Source organism: Monodon monoceros, unplaced genomic scaffold (assembly GCF_005190385.1).
Source record: "Monodon monoceros isolate NGI ecotype Baffin Bay Population unplaced genomic scaffold, NGI_Narwhal_1 Super_Scaffold_12, whole genome shotgun sequence".
Classification (NCBI taxonomy): domain Eukaryota; kingdom Metazoa; phylum Chordata; class Mammalia; order Artiodactyla; family Monodontidae; genus Monodon; species Monodon monoceros.
In genome coordinates, this window is record NW_021703768.1 from 9,796,809 (window position 1) to 9,811,928 (window position 15,120).

A 15,120-nucleotide genomic window follows, 5' to 3' on the forward strand; every position below is an offset into this window, starting at 1 on the left:
GGATCGGGCCTGCGGGCTCGGGACCCGGGGCGCGCGCCTCCTCCTGCGCGGCCGCCCCGCCCGCCCGCCCCCGCCGGGTCCCCGCCCCCCACCCCACCCCCAGCCAGCCGGCCGCGCTCAGAAAGCCCCCGCGGCTCCGCCCACTCCTTAGGGGCTTTCTTCAGCCTCCAGCGACTGGAGTCCTGGAGCGCAGCCGCCGGGCGCGCGTTTCCGCCGAGCTGGGGCGCGCAGAGCATTGCTTTTCTGGGGCCACCAGAGACAAGAGGCGGTGACCTCGGTGCGCGCCCCGCGTCCCCGGCTCCTGGCCAGCTCCCCGGCCCCCGGCCCGCGACCCGGCCGCCAGCATGGTGCTGCTGGCCGGGCCCGGGCCGGAGGGCGGCGGGGCGCGCCGCGTGTCCCCGCAGTCGCCGTCCCCACCCCGGGACGCGCAGGCCGGGGAGGACCCAGCTGACTTCGAGGAGTACGAGGACTTCTCGAGTCTGCCCGACACCCGCAGCATCGCCTCGGACGACTCCTTCTACCCTTTTGGAGGCGAGGAGGAGTACAGCTCCGTGAGCGCGGAGAGCGTCCCGGAGGCCGTCCCGGAGGCGGCGACCCTCCTGCGCGCCGCCTGCGCCAACGATGTGGGGCTGCTGAGGGCGCTGGTGCGGCGGGGGCCCAGCGCCGAGGAGGTGCAGGAGACAGACCGCAACGGCCGGGTAAGCGGGCGTCCCCGCAGGTTTCGGGTGCCCTCCGCGTACCTCCTATTGCCCGCGCCACCCGGATCCTGACTCTGTCCAGCGCCCGCGGTGAACCCTTTTCCTCGCTCTCTGGGCGTGGGGCACGTGTGGAGCCCTGGGTGGCCTGCCCATCCCGGGCTGGGGGTGGGACGGCACGATTGATCTGCCTGAGGTCACAGCGCCGCGGGGGCCAACGCTAGTCCCGGCGTGCTCACCGCAGCCCCCTCTCGTTTCCCGCCCCCGGAGTCCTCTTACTCCTGCCTGGGGCCCGCGCCGGGATCCGGGTTGGAAGCCTCTCGCCGGTTCCCTTCACCTTCAGTCCCCTCTGACCGTCATCCTTGCTCGCCTGCCGGGGAGAGCCCTTCTGCCCAGAGCCCCACTTGTCCCCAGTTCTCGGCCCTCGCGCTGCCCCTGCACTTTCCCTTCCACGCCCGAGCGCGGATCGGCTTGTTCCTGCCCCCCCGGGTTCGGAGTTCCCTCTGGGACCCCCTGCTTACCCGTACCCCTCCCCCCTCCCACGCCCGGCCGCTCCTGGTGACCCACGCGGTGACCTGCCAGCGTGATGTCTGACTTGGCTGTCTGCACGGTCACCGCGGAGAGCCAGGCCCCGGGGAGGGCCGCGGAGGGGCGCGCGCCCAGCAGGTAAGGCAGGCGGGCGTGGAGGCGGGGAGAGGCACGGGGTACGCATCAGTCAGGGCTAGACTCAGAGACGATGAGAAACGCTTAGAAAAAGTTGGCTTGAGAGGAACTGGCTCTCACAACACAACCCACCAAAGCAGCTGGAGGGGAAAACCAAAGGGTGCCCACGGTGGCCAAGTGCCCGTGGTCTGTGCTGTGTGCCCAGTGGCAGAGATCTCACCTGATTGTCACGTTCCCCGGTCCCCGGGGGATCCGCAGCCTCAGCCTGGCACAGATCGGGAGGGAAAGTGCTTTTGCTCGGGAGCCCACGCCTGATAAGAAAGATGTGCATTTCCTTGGGAACTGGTGGGACCCTGTGCCTTTGGTTTATCTCAGGGGGCCGGCTGGTTCACCCCCGACTGTGGTCTGGGCCCGGTTTAGGCAGACAGGAGCCCTTAGGCAGACAGGAGCCCCGGGGAGGGTCATTTTCTGCTGCTACACGTATGGTCTAACTTGACACAGCATTTGAACTTGGGGAAGGTTCTACACTTGGTGTGATGTGTCAGGTGGTGCCGGCCCTGAGGCTCCTAGGGCTGAGGGAGCTAACCTGGGGTCTTCGTGGGCAGATCACCCTGGTGGCGCTGGGACACCCGGCAATGACTGCACCTCAGCCCTCCCTCTGGTGGCCAGGCAGTGGGTGCTGTTTCTGCAGGCTCTGCTTTCACTTTTACTGAGGTGGCTTTTCACAAACAGATGCTTATGTGAGACCTCACTTTGCTGAAGCAGGTACCCAGGGCTGCTTTAAAGGAGGCCTGATAAGCATCAGGAAGAACACGGGTGGGGTAGGTCTTTCCCGGGTTTCAGGCAGCCTGGGGTCTCCAGTGGGCAGGGGTGGGTCTGGCTCACCCAGCCCCCAATCTGAGGCTCCACTGGGCTGGGCTTTGTTTTTTCCTTTGGGGCCAAAAAATAAAAGTTGGAAAACAGCTGCATTGGAGACCACTGAGAACAGCGTAAACCATCCCCAAGGGGCTTGGGTCTGACGGACCGAGTTTCTGGGCCACTTTGAAAGCCCCTCCCTCAGTGCAGAGTCAGAGGAGGCTGGCTCCATCTTCTGAGTGCCCCTCTGCCTCAGTTTACCCGTTGTGATGTAGGGCTGACAGCAGTTCCAACCTCCCGGGGTTGTGAGCATGAGATGCCCTAACACACAGCACTCTGACATGGCCGTGTTTACTGTCTTGTCCTGTTTTTCACTCACCTACCTTCTCCTTGCTCGGAAGAGCCATCCTCCAGCTTTTTATCTTTTTTCCTTCGGCCAGGCAAAGCTCTTTTTCTCTCTGCTTTTGCCCTTGATGAAAGAGCCTCCCTTTGTTTTTCTGCTTTGAGTCTCCTTTCTGCTCCACACCAAATCTGGATGGAGAAATGGCACTCGGCCCACCAACAGCAAGACCCCCAGTTCTTTTATCTTCTGATCAGAAGGAGAGCGTCCTGGGTTTTGGGCTTTGAAGGCGTGAGACGAGAGCTTCTGTTCTTCCCAGTGGCTTCTTGATGCTATTATCAAACAGCCTCTGTCTATTCTGAAACACTTTGAAAGAATAAAGTGTCTCAAGGTCCAAAACGTGACCCTGTAGCGAATGGGAAAATGAGTGGTTATTGCAGACCTACTGTGTACAAAGCACCGTTTGGCGCTGCAGGAGACTCCAAGGTGAATCAAACAGTCTCTGCCTTTTAGTTGAGGAAGAACTCAGAGTAATAGTAACCAGTGCTTAGATAGTAATAGTACTCAGTGCTTATTGCCAAAGGCAGGATGTGAGAGGGGCCCTATAATAATGCAGAGCAAATGTCTTGGAAGCAGGGAGCTGAGGACAATTCTGGAAGCCCAGCAAGGGGAGCCTTTTGGAGATGGTGGTGGGAAGACATTCTAGCCAGACAGATGGAACGAAGGGGGTGGTGGCAAGTGCCGTGTGGTTGGTCGCAGTGCGGGATGATGTGGGTGCTAAAGCCCGAGAGGCTTCCTGGGGCTAGCTGATGAGAGGCTGGCCTGGAGCAGCCGGCTAAGAAACAGGAAATCAGGACACAATGTGGTTTCAGCGTGCCAGGGTCTGGCCTTGGGGCTGTGGTGTGCCTCCCCAGATGGCCATTCGACTCATTCACTCACTGCCTTCAGGTTCTGGTCTTAAGGGCATCTCCTCAGAGAGACCTTTCCTCCCATGCCTAGCTAAGCCAGTGGCACTGGGAGCTGGGGAGTACAATCCAGGTGTTCAGAGACTAAGGGCTGAAATTGTATATAGGTAGGGTGGTCATCTGAGAGGACATGTGACATTCAAGTAAAGATGTAGAGAAGATAACTTGGGAAGAGCACTCCAGACAGAGGGCACAGCATGTGCAAAGGCCCTGAGGCAGGAGCCCTTTGGGACTGGTCTATGATTAGTAGCAGTAAAAAAGCTTACAGAGAGCCCAAGAGCTTTTGCTGGAGGAGCGAGGTAATTGCATTAACTATAGAATTACAGGTGCTGCCGGCAGCAGCTTCGCAGAAGAAAAATGTCTCTAAATGTTTTTTTTGGGGGGGCGGTGTTTTTGTTGAGCTGTTTATCTCTGGTCAGTTAAGAAGAGAATTTTCCTGAGCTGACAGAGGTTTCATTCGGTTGGAGTAACTAAGGATCATGTTTGTTTTGAGGTGTGTTCTTTCCTGGCTCCTGAGGTTTGTAGAATTTCGGGCGTGGCTCAGCACAGTCTTCTAAAATATTTATTGCTCTAAAAGGATGGCGTAATTGAATATGCAACCTGTAAATATCTGTCAAACAATTCTTCAGCAATATTCAAAGTGTGCTCTGCTGTCTCGTACATTTATGCGTGTTTTGTTCCCACTGACACTGGGGCAATGGAAGCTACCACACTTCTCCTTCTTAATTCTTCACTTCTCTCTCAAGGTTCAGCCTTACAGCCCTGACAGCTCTGCAGACAGTACTGAAACCAAAGGAAGTGTCTGTGCTGTGTTCACTGTTACAGAACGGCAGTTTGAATGTCAGACAGCTGCTCTTGAACCAAATTAGGCCCAATTATGCTAAATTTAAAATATTGTACTCCTTTCTTTTCTTTTTAATTTTTTATTTATTTTTATTTATTGATTTTTGGCCATGCCCCGAGGCTTGCAGGATTTTAGTTTCCCGACCAGGGATTGAACCCTGGCCCCCGGCAGTGGAAGCGTGGAGTCCTAACCACTGGACCGCCAGAGAATTCCCACTCCTTTCTTGATATAATTCTTCTCATGCATGTTTAAATTCCAGGGCCTCTTGCTGAAGTTTTTTGAAGACCTCTCCAGCCATTTGCTCTATGGCTCCGGAAGGCCCACACTGCAGACCCAGTATGGGGGTGTCTCCCTTTGCTCCTGGGGGGCTTAAATGTTTCATAGATTTGTAGCAGTGACTGGGACCTTTAACTTGACATATACGTGAGAAATGTTTTATTTCTGTTTTTGTTGGTTTTTTGAATGCCATAGTAAGATTTATAAACTTTGGAATCACCTTTCCCTAAAATGAGAATCAAGTTTGAACTCACACCCCCTTCTGCATTTACCAGGCCTCAGTATTCATGGGCTTGCATGCGCTTAGAACTGGCTTGTTGGTACTGAAAGTGAATTCTGGCCTCAGGCCTCCATACATCTGTCGAGGGTCATCCAGCAGAGAAGGAGCCTGGCTTTGCTGTTTAGGGATGTATCAGTATGTTAGTGTGTTAGCTGCACATTCTGAAGTGTGGGAAGGGGGGTGAGAAGGGAGAATAAGCAGATTAGACTGGGAGCCCAGGGGGCCAGACCAGGGAAGCTGGAGTGAGCCTGGGAAAGCCTGGGCTTGGATCGGGCAGGCTGACAGGTGTTGGCCTCTTCCTTTCTCCACTGACCAAGATGGCCGCTCTGGGCCCAGAAGCAGTTGAGAGGCTCATTTGTTTTGTTTTTCTCATTTTTTTTAAAAAAAAGGACACAGTTTTTTAAAGAGCAGTTTGAAGTTCACAGCAAAATTGAGAGGAGGGCACAGAGATTTCCCATATACCCCCTACCCAGCCCCCAGGCACATTCTGCCCCGTGCCCCCATTGTCAACATCCCCCATCAGAGTGGTACATTTGTTATAACTGATGAACCTACGCTGACACATCCTAATAGCCAAAGTTCACAGTTTACATTAGGGTTCACCTTTAGTGTTGGACATTCTGTGGGTTTGGACAAATGCGTAATGATGCTTATCCATCACTGTAGTATCATATATTGCCCCATGTGTTCTTCATGTAAGTGTATCAGTTATCTTTGGCACAGCAATGCTGCATAACAAATAACTGTGAAACCTCATGGGTGTATACACCAGTCACATTTTGCTAAGGGTGGCCCAGCTCAGCCAGTCTCAGCTGGATTTGCTTTTAGCTGGGGTTGGCTGCAGATGGCAGGACTGGGAAGGTCTTGGCTGGGGTGGCTGGTCTCTGCTCCATGTGATTTCTTGTCCTCCAGCAGGCTGGCCCAGGCTTGTTCTGCATGGCAGGGGCAGGGCTCCCAGGAAGCAAGCAGAGCAAATAAGGTTCAGCGTCAATTCTGCTGAAGGAAGTTACAAAGCCAAGCCCAGATTTACCCTCTAAGTGTGAATTTGCTTTTGTTTGTAATGAATGCTATTCACTAACCCTAAGCATTTCTGTTTACCTAAAATTTATTTTTATTGAAAAACATTTCAGATAGGTGCCCAAGAAGAGGATATCAAGACCCTCCCATGTCCTAGTCATTCAGCATCAACAAGCGTCAGCCCCTGAAGGCCGGTTTTAATTTTGATGGAAAGGATTATAGGATTTAATGCTGCTTTTGGGGTGTGTGTGTGTATGAAGGTTTCAGGAACCTAGGAGGACCATTGTTAGGGGGTTTTGAAGCTGGAATGGATTTTAGAGGCTAGTGGTTCCCATCATTTTGTAGTAGAAGAAAGTGGGGCTCAGAGAAGAGGGCAGCTAGATGTATCAGGGGAGCTGGGTTCTAGAATGACCCAGAAGCTATTCATGATCCTTCTTTTGATCCCCCATGGGCCTCTCCAAGGGGCTTCTGAGCTTCCCCCCTTTACCTCCTGGCTGCCCATGAGGAATGGGCTACCTAGAAATTCTGTGAGGTGGTTTGGGTGATTTTGAGCATTTGATTTCTTTTCCACCCTATGCTTGTAAAGGAGACTAAGGCAGGTGTTATAAAAATCTAAAACAATAAGAGAGCTTAGGGACCCTTTTGGAACCTCATTTATTCATCTAACATTCATATCAATATAATATGTGAGCTATTATTCAAAGCTATTTTGAATGACAACTTCTAGTAGATATGGCTACAGTTTAGGAAAAGCTTTAAATGTTATTTAGCTAATTGTAAGTTCAATTCCTCCAATCAGACCTTTAGGTCAGTAACTAATGGTTATAGAATTGTTCAGATTTTCTCTTTCTTCCTGAATCCACTATGGTAACCTCTATTTTTCTAGGAAACTTCCATTTTTTTTTCCCCTGAGTTTTAAAGGTTAATAGTATGAGGTTTTACAGAGTTCTCTTTTTAATCTCTGCTATAACATTATTATATCCTGTTTTTCTACATTTTTGAATTTATGCTGTTTCTCTTTTGTGACATATTGTCAAAAATATTTTATTAGTCTTTTCAGAGAATCAACTTTTGTTCTGCATCTGTTTCCTTCCTCACTATTTCATCAACTTCTGCTTTTCTTTTTATTCCTTCCTTCAGGTTTGTTCTACATGTAACTTTCAAAGTATCACTTTCATTTTTTTCCCCCACAAGTTTTGATATGTAATATTTTATTATTGTTGTGTTCTCATTTACGTTATGATTTCCTCTTTTTCTGACCTAGATTTAGAATGGTGTTTAAATTTTTTAAATACATATTGTTAAGCTTTATTAAAATATTTATTTATTTATTTTGGCCGTGTTGGGTCTTCGTTTCTGCACGTGGGCTTTCTCTAGTTGTGGCGAGCGGGGGCCACTCTTCATTGCGGTGCACGGGCTTCTCATTGTGGTGGCATCTCTTGTTGCGGAGCACGGGCTCTAGGCGTGCCAGCTTCAGTAGTTGTGGCGCGTGGGCTCAGTAGTTGTGGCTCACGGGCCCTAGAGCGCAGGCTCAGTAGCTGTGGCGCACGGGCTTAGTTGCTCCGTGGCATGTGGGATCTTCCTGGACCAGGGATCGAACCCGTGTTGCCTGCAATGGCCCGCAGATTCTTAACCACTGCGCCACCAGGGAAGTCCCTAAAGTAATTTTTGAAACCTGATTCAGAGACTATGGTCTGCATGATATTTTGAAATTTCTTGAGACTGGCTTTACAGCCTACTGGGCCAGTAATTCTAAATCATAACCATGTGACATTTTATGATTTCTCCAAATTAACTCAAAGCAGTTCCATATGTAAAACAATATGTAATTCCCTTTAATTAAAGGAAATAAGAAGGATGTAGAGAAGTTGTTAAAATATGTGAACAAAGGAAATAGGCTTCATTCCAGATGGTTGGGAAGTAATTCTTTTAGACAGCTGGTCGAATGAAGGTGTATAATATGGCTCTGTGTGTGTGTGTGTGTTCTTATGAGGTCGGATTTTATGATGAAGTAGCATGTTAAGAATCCTTGATGTCACTCAGTGTGTGTGTACAAAAAGAATAGAGACTGTTTTTAATGGTGTTCCTGAATTTGAAAGACAGTTGAAGGTGGCATTTACTTATTTATTTCTTCTAAGTCAGAGACAGAGAAATTCGGGTAGACGTGAAATCCCGAGCGACAGTTGGCTTGGTGGCAAAATTGGATTAGAGTGGTGGGATTTGAGAGCAATTTCAAAGTAACGGAAAAGCAATGTATGCTTACAAAGGCACATCTACATCAGCTCTGAGGAAGTTCACGTCCAAAGTAGGCATGTGATACGGCGGAGAACCAAGCATTTCACTCTGGCTTCTGTTTCTGAAACTTAACTGACTCTTGGGTTAGAGGCCACCCCTGGTGAGGGACATCCAGCGGAGGCGGGTGTGGAGATGAGGCTGCCGAAGAGGCGTGAGCCCTGCTCAGGGGCAGTGCCTGCCCAGTAAAGGGTGTTAAATTCACAGTAGCACATTTTCCGGAACAAGGGAAGACACGTGAAGTCAGTTTAAAAATAAAGGAAGATGGAGAAATTAGGCTGAGTGAAAAAGAGTCCATCTCTAAGGATTATATGCTGTACGGTTCCGTTTATGTAACCTTCGCAAAGTAACGCAGTTGGAGGGATGGAGAACAGATTAGAGGTTGCTGAGGTTAGAGCTTTGGGGAGAGGAGTGGGTGGTACTCTAACTGGGACAGGCCTGCTTCTAGATTGTGTTGGTGGTGGTTATGGGGAGCTGCACGAGGGTTAAAATGGCAGAGAACCCCCCCCCCGCCCCCCCACACACACACACGTGACTGGGGACACCTGAACAAGCTCTGTGGATTTCAGCCACGGCCATTTCATGATGTTCTTGTACTGTAGTTATGCAAGGTGTTGGTATTGGGGAAGAACGCCCAAGGGGACAACTTCCTGCAGGTCTATCACTATTTCAAAATCGAAAGTTTAGTAAAAATGAAGGAAGGCATGCATTACCTTTAACCTGCAGCCCTATCGCACGAATACACTGGAGTTTGGAAACTAAAGCAGGATCAGAGCTGGTTAGCACAGCGGGAGTGGGACCGACTGGGAATATTGAGTGTTTGAACTACTGCTGCTCGAGTGTGGTAAAACGAGTTAGCAGCGTGGCTTCCTCTGGGCGCTTTTCCCAAATGCAGGATCCCAGGCCCTCCCTAGACGTACAGAACCAGAATCGACGCTCACTTTAAGCTGGTCTTGGTGATTGGTATGTACGCTTGTTGGAAGAGCTCTAGAACTTTATTCTGAGAGTAGAAAACAAGTGTGGTGGCCAAAGATAGCAGGCTTAGGTTGGTCACATGATCCTGGACAAATCACATGATCTTTCCATCCTCAATTTCCTCTAGATCCCCATCTAGAAAATGGGGATGCTTTCTACAAGGCTAACACCACCTCACAGAGGTTCTAGGGCCTAAGAAAGTGACTTACACATACAGTGGGCACCACATCATAGGGACCTGGTGAACGCAGCTGTTGTTTCTATGGGTGAGTTAACCTCAAGATGCGTTTCCAGTCCTGCTGTTTCAATTTCAGCCAAGGGAAGAGATGGGAGCACATGAAACGTCTAGCCAAAGAGGAGTGGTCGAGAAAATGGTGTGTCCGCTTGGTAAGGACCCCTTTGTAAATGTAAACATTAGTTAAGAGGGTCGATCTCCTGTTACGTGTTCATACCGCAAGGAAAGTGGCAATTGGAGCCATGGGTGCAGGTGAAGCAGGGCGGGAGCGGGCGGAGGGGCAGGGCAGGGGCTGGGGCCACATCTGGGCACATCTGGGGAGCACCTGTGATTGCGGGTGCGGGGAGGCAGAGGCTTGGAGGCGAATGAGCGGACTCCAGACTGATGACCAACGAGGAAGCAGAGCACCCCAAGCAGGGCAGAGATAACCACTGTGCCAGGGACGGTCACGAGCCCTTGTCCTTTCTTCAGCATTTCCCGTGAGTTGAAGTTAGGGCAGAGCTCCGGATGCGAGCCCTCTTGCATGCCGGGACTTTCAGGGCCTGATTCCATCGTGATGTCCTGCCGTGAACAAGCAGCTGCTATGGGTCCCCAAAGTTTCCTTCCATTTCTGCTTCTCCTCCACTTTGTCAAGACAGGCATCCCCAAGGGGCTGGCCCTGCCCACTCCGATCAGGAGGGCCAGGCTGCATCGCTGCCTTCTAGACCTTCCAGCTCTTGTATTTGGAAAACACAGTAGTCGTGCGCTAAAAATAGCAGTGGTGACACAGCTGCCGGGAAGGTTTCGCGGAGCTGTGAGTCAGGACTCCTTTCCTTGGGCATAGGAAATGGGTGGGTTTCTAGGAAATGAATTCCATGTACAGCGGCGCCGGGATGGCCCGATGGCCAGCTGGGGCCGAGCAGTCCTTGTGTCACCTGACGACGCTTCTCCCTGCTGACCGTCGTGCTTCAGATGATCCAGTGCTTTGGGGAGCCAGTTCATCCGCAGTGAAAAGGGACACAGGAGACACTGCGGAGCAGGGGAAAGAGTGACTCAGGTATGTCTTGTCACCTACACGTTCCTCCTCTTTTGAGGTCCCCAGGCTCAACCTCCATGTGCTGTGATGTCCTGCCGTATGGTGGGAGGCATCCACTGGCCCTACAGAGGGATCAACTTGCTCTGGTCTGCCCAGGATTTTCTCATGTTGGCACAGAAAGTCCCACATCCTGGGAAACCCCTGTGCCCCTGGCCAGCTGGGGTGGTTGGTCACCCTACCTAGGAAAGCCACTCCCGTGTTGGGGCCACACACAGTGTCACCTCAGAGAAGCTGAAAGGCCCACTGAATGCAGAATTCCTCCTTTAGCGGAATCTGGAAACCCTACTTTGGAGGAAAGCTGCTGCATTAAGTTATGGTATCTGGGGCACACCCACTGGGAGGGAAGCTTTTGCCTAAATGCAGTTGCTTAGACTGGGTTCTTTCATCACAGGACAGAGCTGTCTCCCAAGGGAGACATTATCTTGGGAGGCTTTTGGGAGACAGCAGAGCCCTTGATCGGGGGGGGGGGGGGGGGCCCGGGGGGGGGGGGCCTGGAGCGGGGTTAAGTCTCCACTGCCATACATGAAAAGTAGAATAAATACATTTTTCTAAGAAATTCAGCTACTTAAAATGCACCAGGGAATCTCTGGTGAATTTGTTTTTGATAGAAATAATTATTTAAAAATGTTGTTCGGTGTAAACAAATCTAAATCCTTTGGGTTTGTTTGGAATGAGGTACAAGTGTATGGAGTTAACTCATTTCGTTTGTGAAAGGCAGTGAGTTACAATGATTCTGCTAATAATACTATTGGGTCCAAGAATACTTAAGATACTGTTACATTGTTTTTTTTAAATAACCTAAGGTTAATTTGGTTGAGGGGCCTTTGAAAATAACTGAAAACTCCTCAACATTCTGTTTGCACCTGGCAAGTTCCATCTGTCAATCTGCAAATGGCTTGATTTCAGCATAAGTGTTTTAGCAAATGCGTGGAGTCTGTCTTTCCTTATCAATAGCATGCATACTTTAGAAAAAAGTCCAAGTAAGAAGAAAAAAGACTTGTTTTTCAAAGAAGTGGATATTCCTGAACGTTGAGTAGTAAAACAGGTTTTAGTCCATTTGGGCTGCTGTGACAGAATACCACAGACCAGGGGGCTTATGAAAATCAGACATTTATTTCTCACAGTTCTGGAGGCCGAAGTCAAAGGTCAGGGCCCTGCGGATTCGGTGTCTGGTGAGGGCCCGATTCCTGGTTCGTAGATGGCCGTCTTCTGTCTGTGTCCTCACCGGACAGAGCAGGGGAAGGAGGTCCGTGGGGTCTCTGTAGGGACAGTCATCCACCCTCATGACCTAATCACCTCCCAAAGGCCCCATCTCCTAGGACCATCACACCTGGGGGTTAGGATTTCAGCATATGAATTTTGGGGGGACACAAACATTCAGTCGAGAGCAAAACACATCAACTACTGAAGGAATCAGTAAAAAAAAAAAAAAAGCATTTAAAGTGTCTTTCCACTTGCAGAAGAGGTACATAATTTTTCAAAATTTGCTATGTGTGTGACTTTCATTCAGAAAATTCCAGAGTCCCTATGTGGAAAATTGGATGGGTTTACATAAAGAGAATCTCCATATCTAAAAATAGGGAATCCTGCTATTCTGTGATTTAAAACGAAAGTTCAGATGAATAAAATGAAATCATTGAAAATTAAGTAATCACAAGATGCTTAGAAATAGAAAAAAAAAAAGATTCTCAAAGAAAACAGAGCCTTTGAAGTTCTAAGTGATGGGAAATCCCCAAAATGCCAAATAAAAGGAAATAATCTAAAAAGGAAAGTGAAGAAAATGGATTGTTTTTAAAAAAGCAGTATTGATATGTAATTCACATACTATACAATTCACCCATTTAAAACCATACAATTAAGTGATTTTTTTAGTATATTCACAGATACGGGCAGGCATCACTGCAGTCCATTTTAGGACATTTTCATCACCTCAAAAAGAAAACTTGTACCCTTCGGCTGTCACTCCTCTATTCCCCATTCCCTCCAGCCCTAAGCAACCGCTAGCTCCTTTCTTTGTTTACATTACTTATAAAAGGGTTTTTATGAAAGATGAACTATATGCCAACATATCTTGACAGTTTTCTCAGCAAAGGAATACAACGCACTTCACCACAAGAGGTGCCTGCCAGACAGGGTGACGTGTGTGGGTTCTGCCTTCAGGGTCTTAACTGTAAGTTTCCTATAAATTACGGTGTATGATAAAAAATTACGTTTTTTACAAAGTATGTGCAAAGCCCCAAACTTGAACCATTTCACGGTGAGCCTTGGGCCGAGCTGTCCTTTTGTTCACCTCTACTTGGGCTTGCTGACCTGTCGCTGAGGTCCTCAAATTGTGGCCTGCGTTCAGCAGTGTCGGTGGCACGTGGGGCCTCGTGACTCGGGAACTCTGTTGAACAGATCAGCACTCTGTTCAACAACCTCCCAGGGGATTCTCATGCGCACATTGGGTACCACTGCTCGACTGCATTTCCATCTTCTGTTTAATGTTTCTGCCAGCTCTGCCTAGGAGGCTCTCTCTCCACCTGGGCACGGCCTGGCCGTCTAAATATTTTGAAGAGACGATGGAGGGCCAGCCTGGCTTTGCCCTTGTCCGGGTTTTCGGGGCAGGAGACGTGGGAAGTGCCCAGTGAAGGCCGTGGATGGACTGTCACCGCCGTCCCTGCCCCTCTGAGTGCAAACCCCTCCCCCAGTGGGCTTGGTCCCCACTTGCCCCTGACCCGGCCACTGTCCACCGCCGCCTCTCGCGGCCTCTTCCCTCTCTTTCCCGTCTTACATCTTTGGATCTCTTCTGTCATAAAAAAGAACACACACGCACAAACTCCAAACAAGCCCAAGACTCACTTGTCTGCAGGCTCCTGAAGTTCTCTGCTTCCCAAGGCCAAGGGTGTGCGGGGCTGGCGGGTGCCTGCCCGGTGCCCAGCCTTGACCCGGGGGCTGGGGGGCTCTCCTGCCCCAGCTCGCTCTGTTCCGGCACCTTCTCTGGCTGCCCCTGCAGCTCAGTCTTCAGCTTCATTGTTGGGGGTTGTGGAAGCGTCCCTTCCTGGATCCCGGCCTCACCCTCTTGAGCTCTGATTTCTTCCCTCCCAACCCACCCCTTGGGCCTGCTCATGGCCGTGGCAGGGCTGCCTGCCTCCCCTCCCCCCCAGCATTTTGGGCACTGTTGTCTGCATGATCTTGACCGTGGCCTGACTGGGGGTGAAAGCATCCATTCCCTGCAGCTGGGATCATGCCTCCAGAAGCCACTTCCTGGGACTCCATAGGTCTCCCACACATTGCCCACTTCCGGTTTCCCCTGGGCCTTCTGGTTGCCACTTCTTTGCCCTGAGGCTTTCTTAACCCGCTTCTCTCTTTACTCCCTGTGGTGGCTATTTTTAAGTGTCAGCTTGGTTAAGCTATAACACCTGGTTATTCAACCAGACTAGTGCCATGAAAGTATTCTGTGCATGTGGTTAACAGCCACAATCAGTTGACTTGAACTCAAGATGACCACGGACAGTCTGGGTGGGCCTCATCCAATCAGTTGAAGGCCTTAAGAGCAAAAGCAGGTTTCTTGGGAAGAAGGAATTCTGCCTCCAGACAGCGGCATCAGCTCCTGCCTGAGTTTCCAGCCTGCCAACCCCACCATCGTGTGAGCCAGTTCCTTAAGTGTCTGTATCCCCTGTTGGTTCCGTCTCTGCAGAAGGCTGACTCGCGTATTTCTTGGGAATCTCACTTGCTTGGCAGAGCCCCCCGGGCTTGTACAGCTGATGCCAGCTCTCAGCCCTCGACTGCTCTCCTAAGGGTCACACTTGCATTCAAGATCAACTGCAGGGTTTCTCCCACCAACCTCCCAGCATCTTGTACTTTTCTGTGAAGTCATCCCAACGCCCCAGCCCCAACTTTTGGGCACCATTTCTGTTGCCAAGACTTTGTGGGGATGTAACCTGTGCAGCTCCAGCGCTCTGTGTGTGAGAGGGCCTGTGTTTGGTGTGGTGCTCTGCTGTTGCTGTCTTGACATTCTTAATGACTTTGAACCTGGGGTCCCTTGTTTTCACTTGGCACTGAGGCTACAAATTATGTAGCTGACTCTGATTACCCCATGCTGCTGGCTGCTCATATTTGCAACCCTGGAAGTGACCCAGCCTCGCTCAGCTCCCATTTCCAGTCGTGTTCTAAGCACTGCACAGTCTCCAGTGATGGTCCCCACTTTCCACTGGAGTCTCACTACCTCTCTAGCTTGAGGCTTTGAGACATCTCACTTTAACAAATGTGGTACCTCCTCTCCAGTCTCCCCACTGCATCTCACCACTTTCCGGTCTGTTGTGTGACTACTGGATTTATTTTCATTTGTGTGGCTCGTGTTACAACAGCATCATCTTCGGAAGCCCTTCCTTGAAGGCCCCTGACAATAGTGTTTCAAATGCCTGCCTGATTTTCCACGGTTTCCTTTTGTGTCACAGAAGTGGGTGACTTTCTGTCCCCACAGCCATGGTAGATCCTTATTCTCCCTGGGACACACATCGTTCCCTTCTCTTTACTGCAAGGCAGTGTCACCTTCCCCATGAACTCCTGTGCCCCTCTCTGACTTTGGAATCTCATCACAATTTGCAATTTGTTTATGAAACTCCT

The 15,120-nt window shown here is 50.4% G+C and overlaps 1 protein-coding gene across 1 annotated transcript in view; it reads left to right on the plus strand.

Moving 5' to 3' along the window:
• Nucleotides 1-344: 344 nt before the first annotated feature.
• Nucleotides 345-15,120, plus strand: part of ANKRD33B (ankyrin repeat domain 33B) — an 87,000-nt gene continuing 72,224 nt past the window's right edge. The window contains exon 1 of the mRNA XM_029217103.1: nucleotides 345-698. Within this exon, the coding sequence (XP_029072936.1) occupies nucleotides 345-698 (354 nt within the window). The remainder of the gene's footprint in view (nucleotides 699-15,120) is intronic.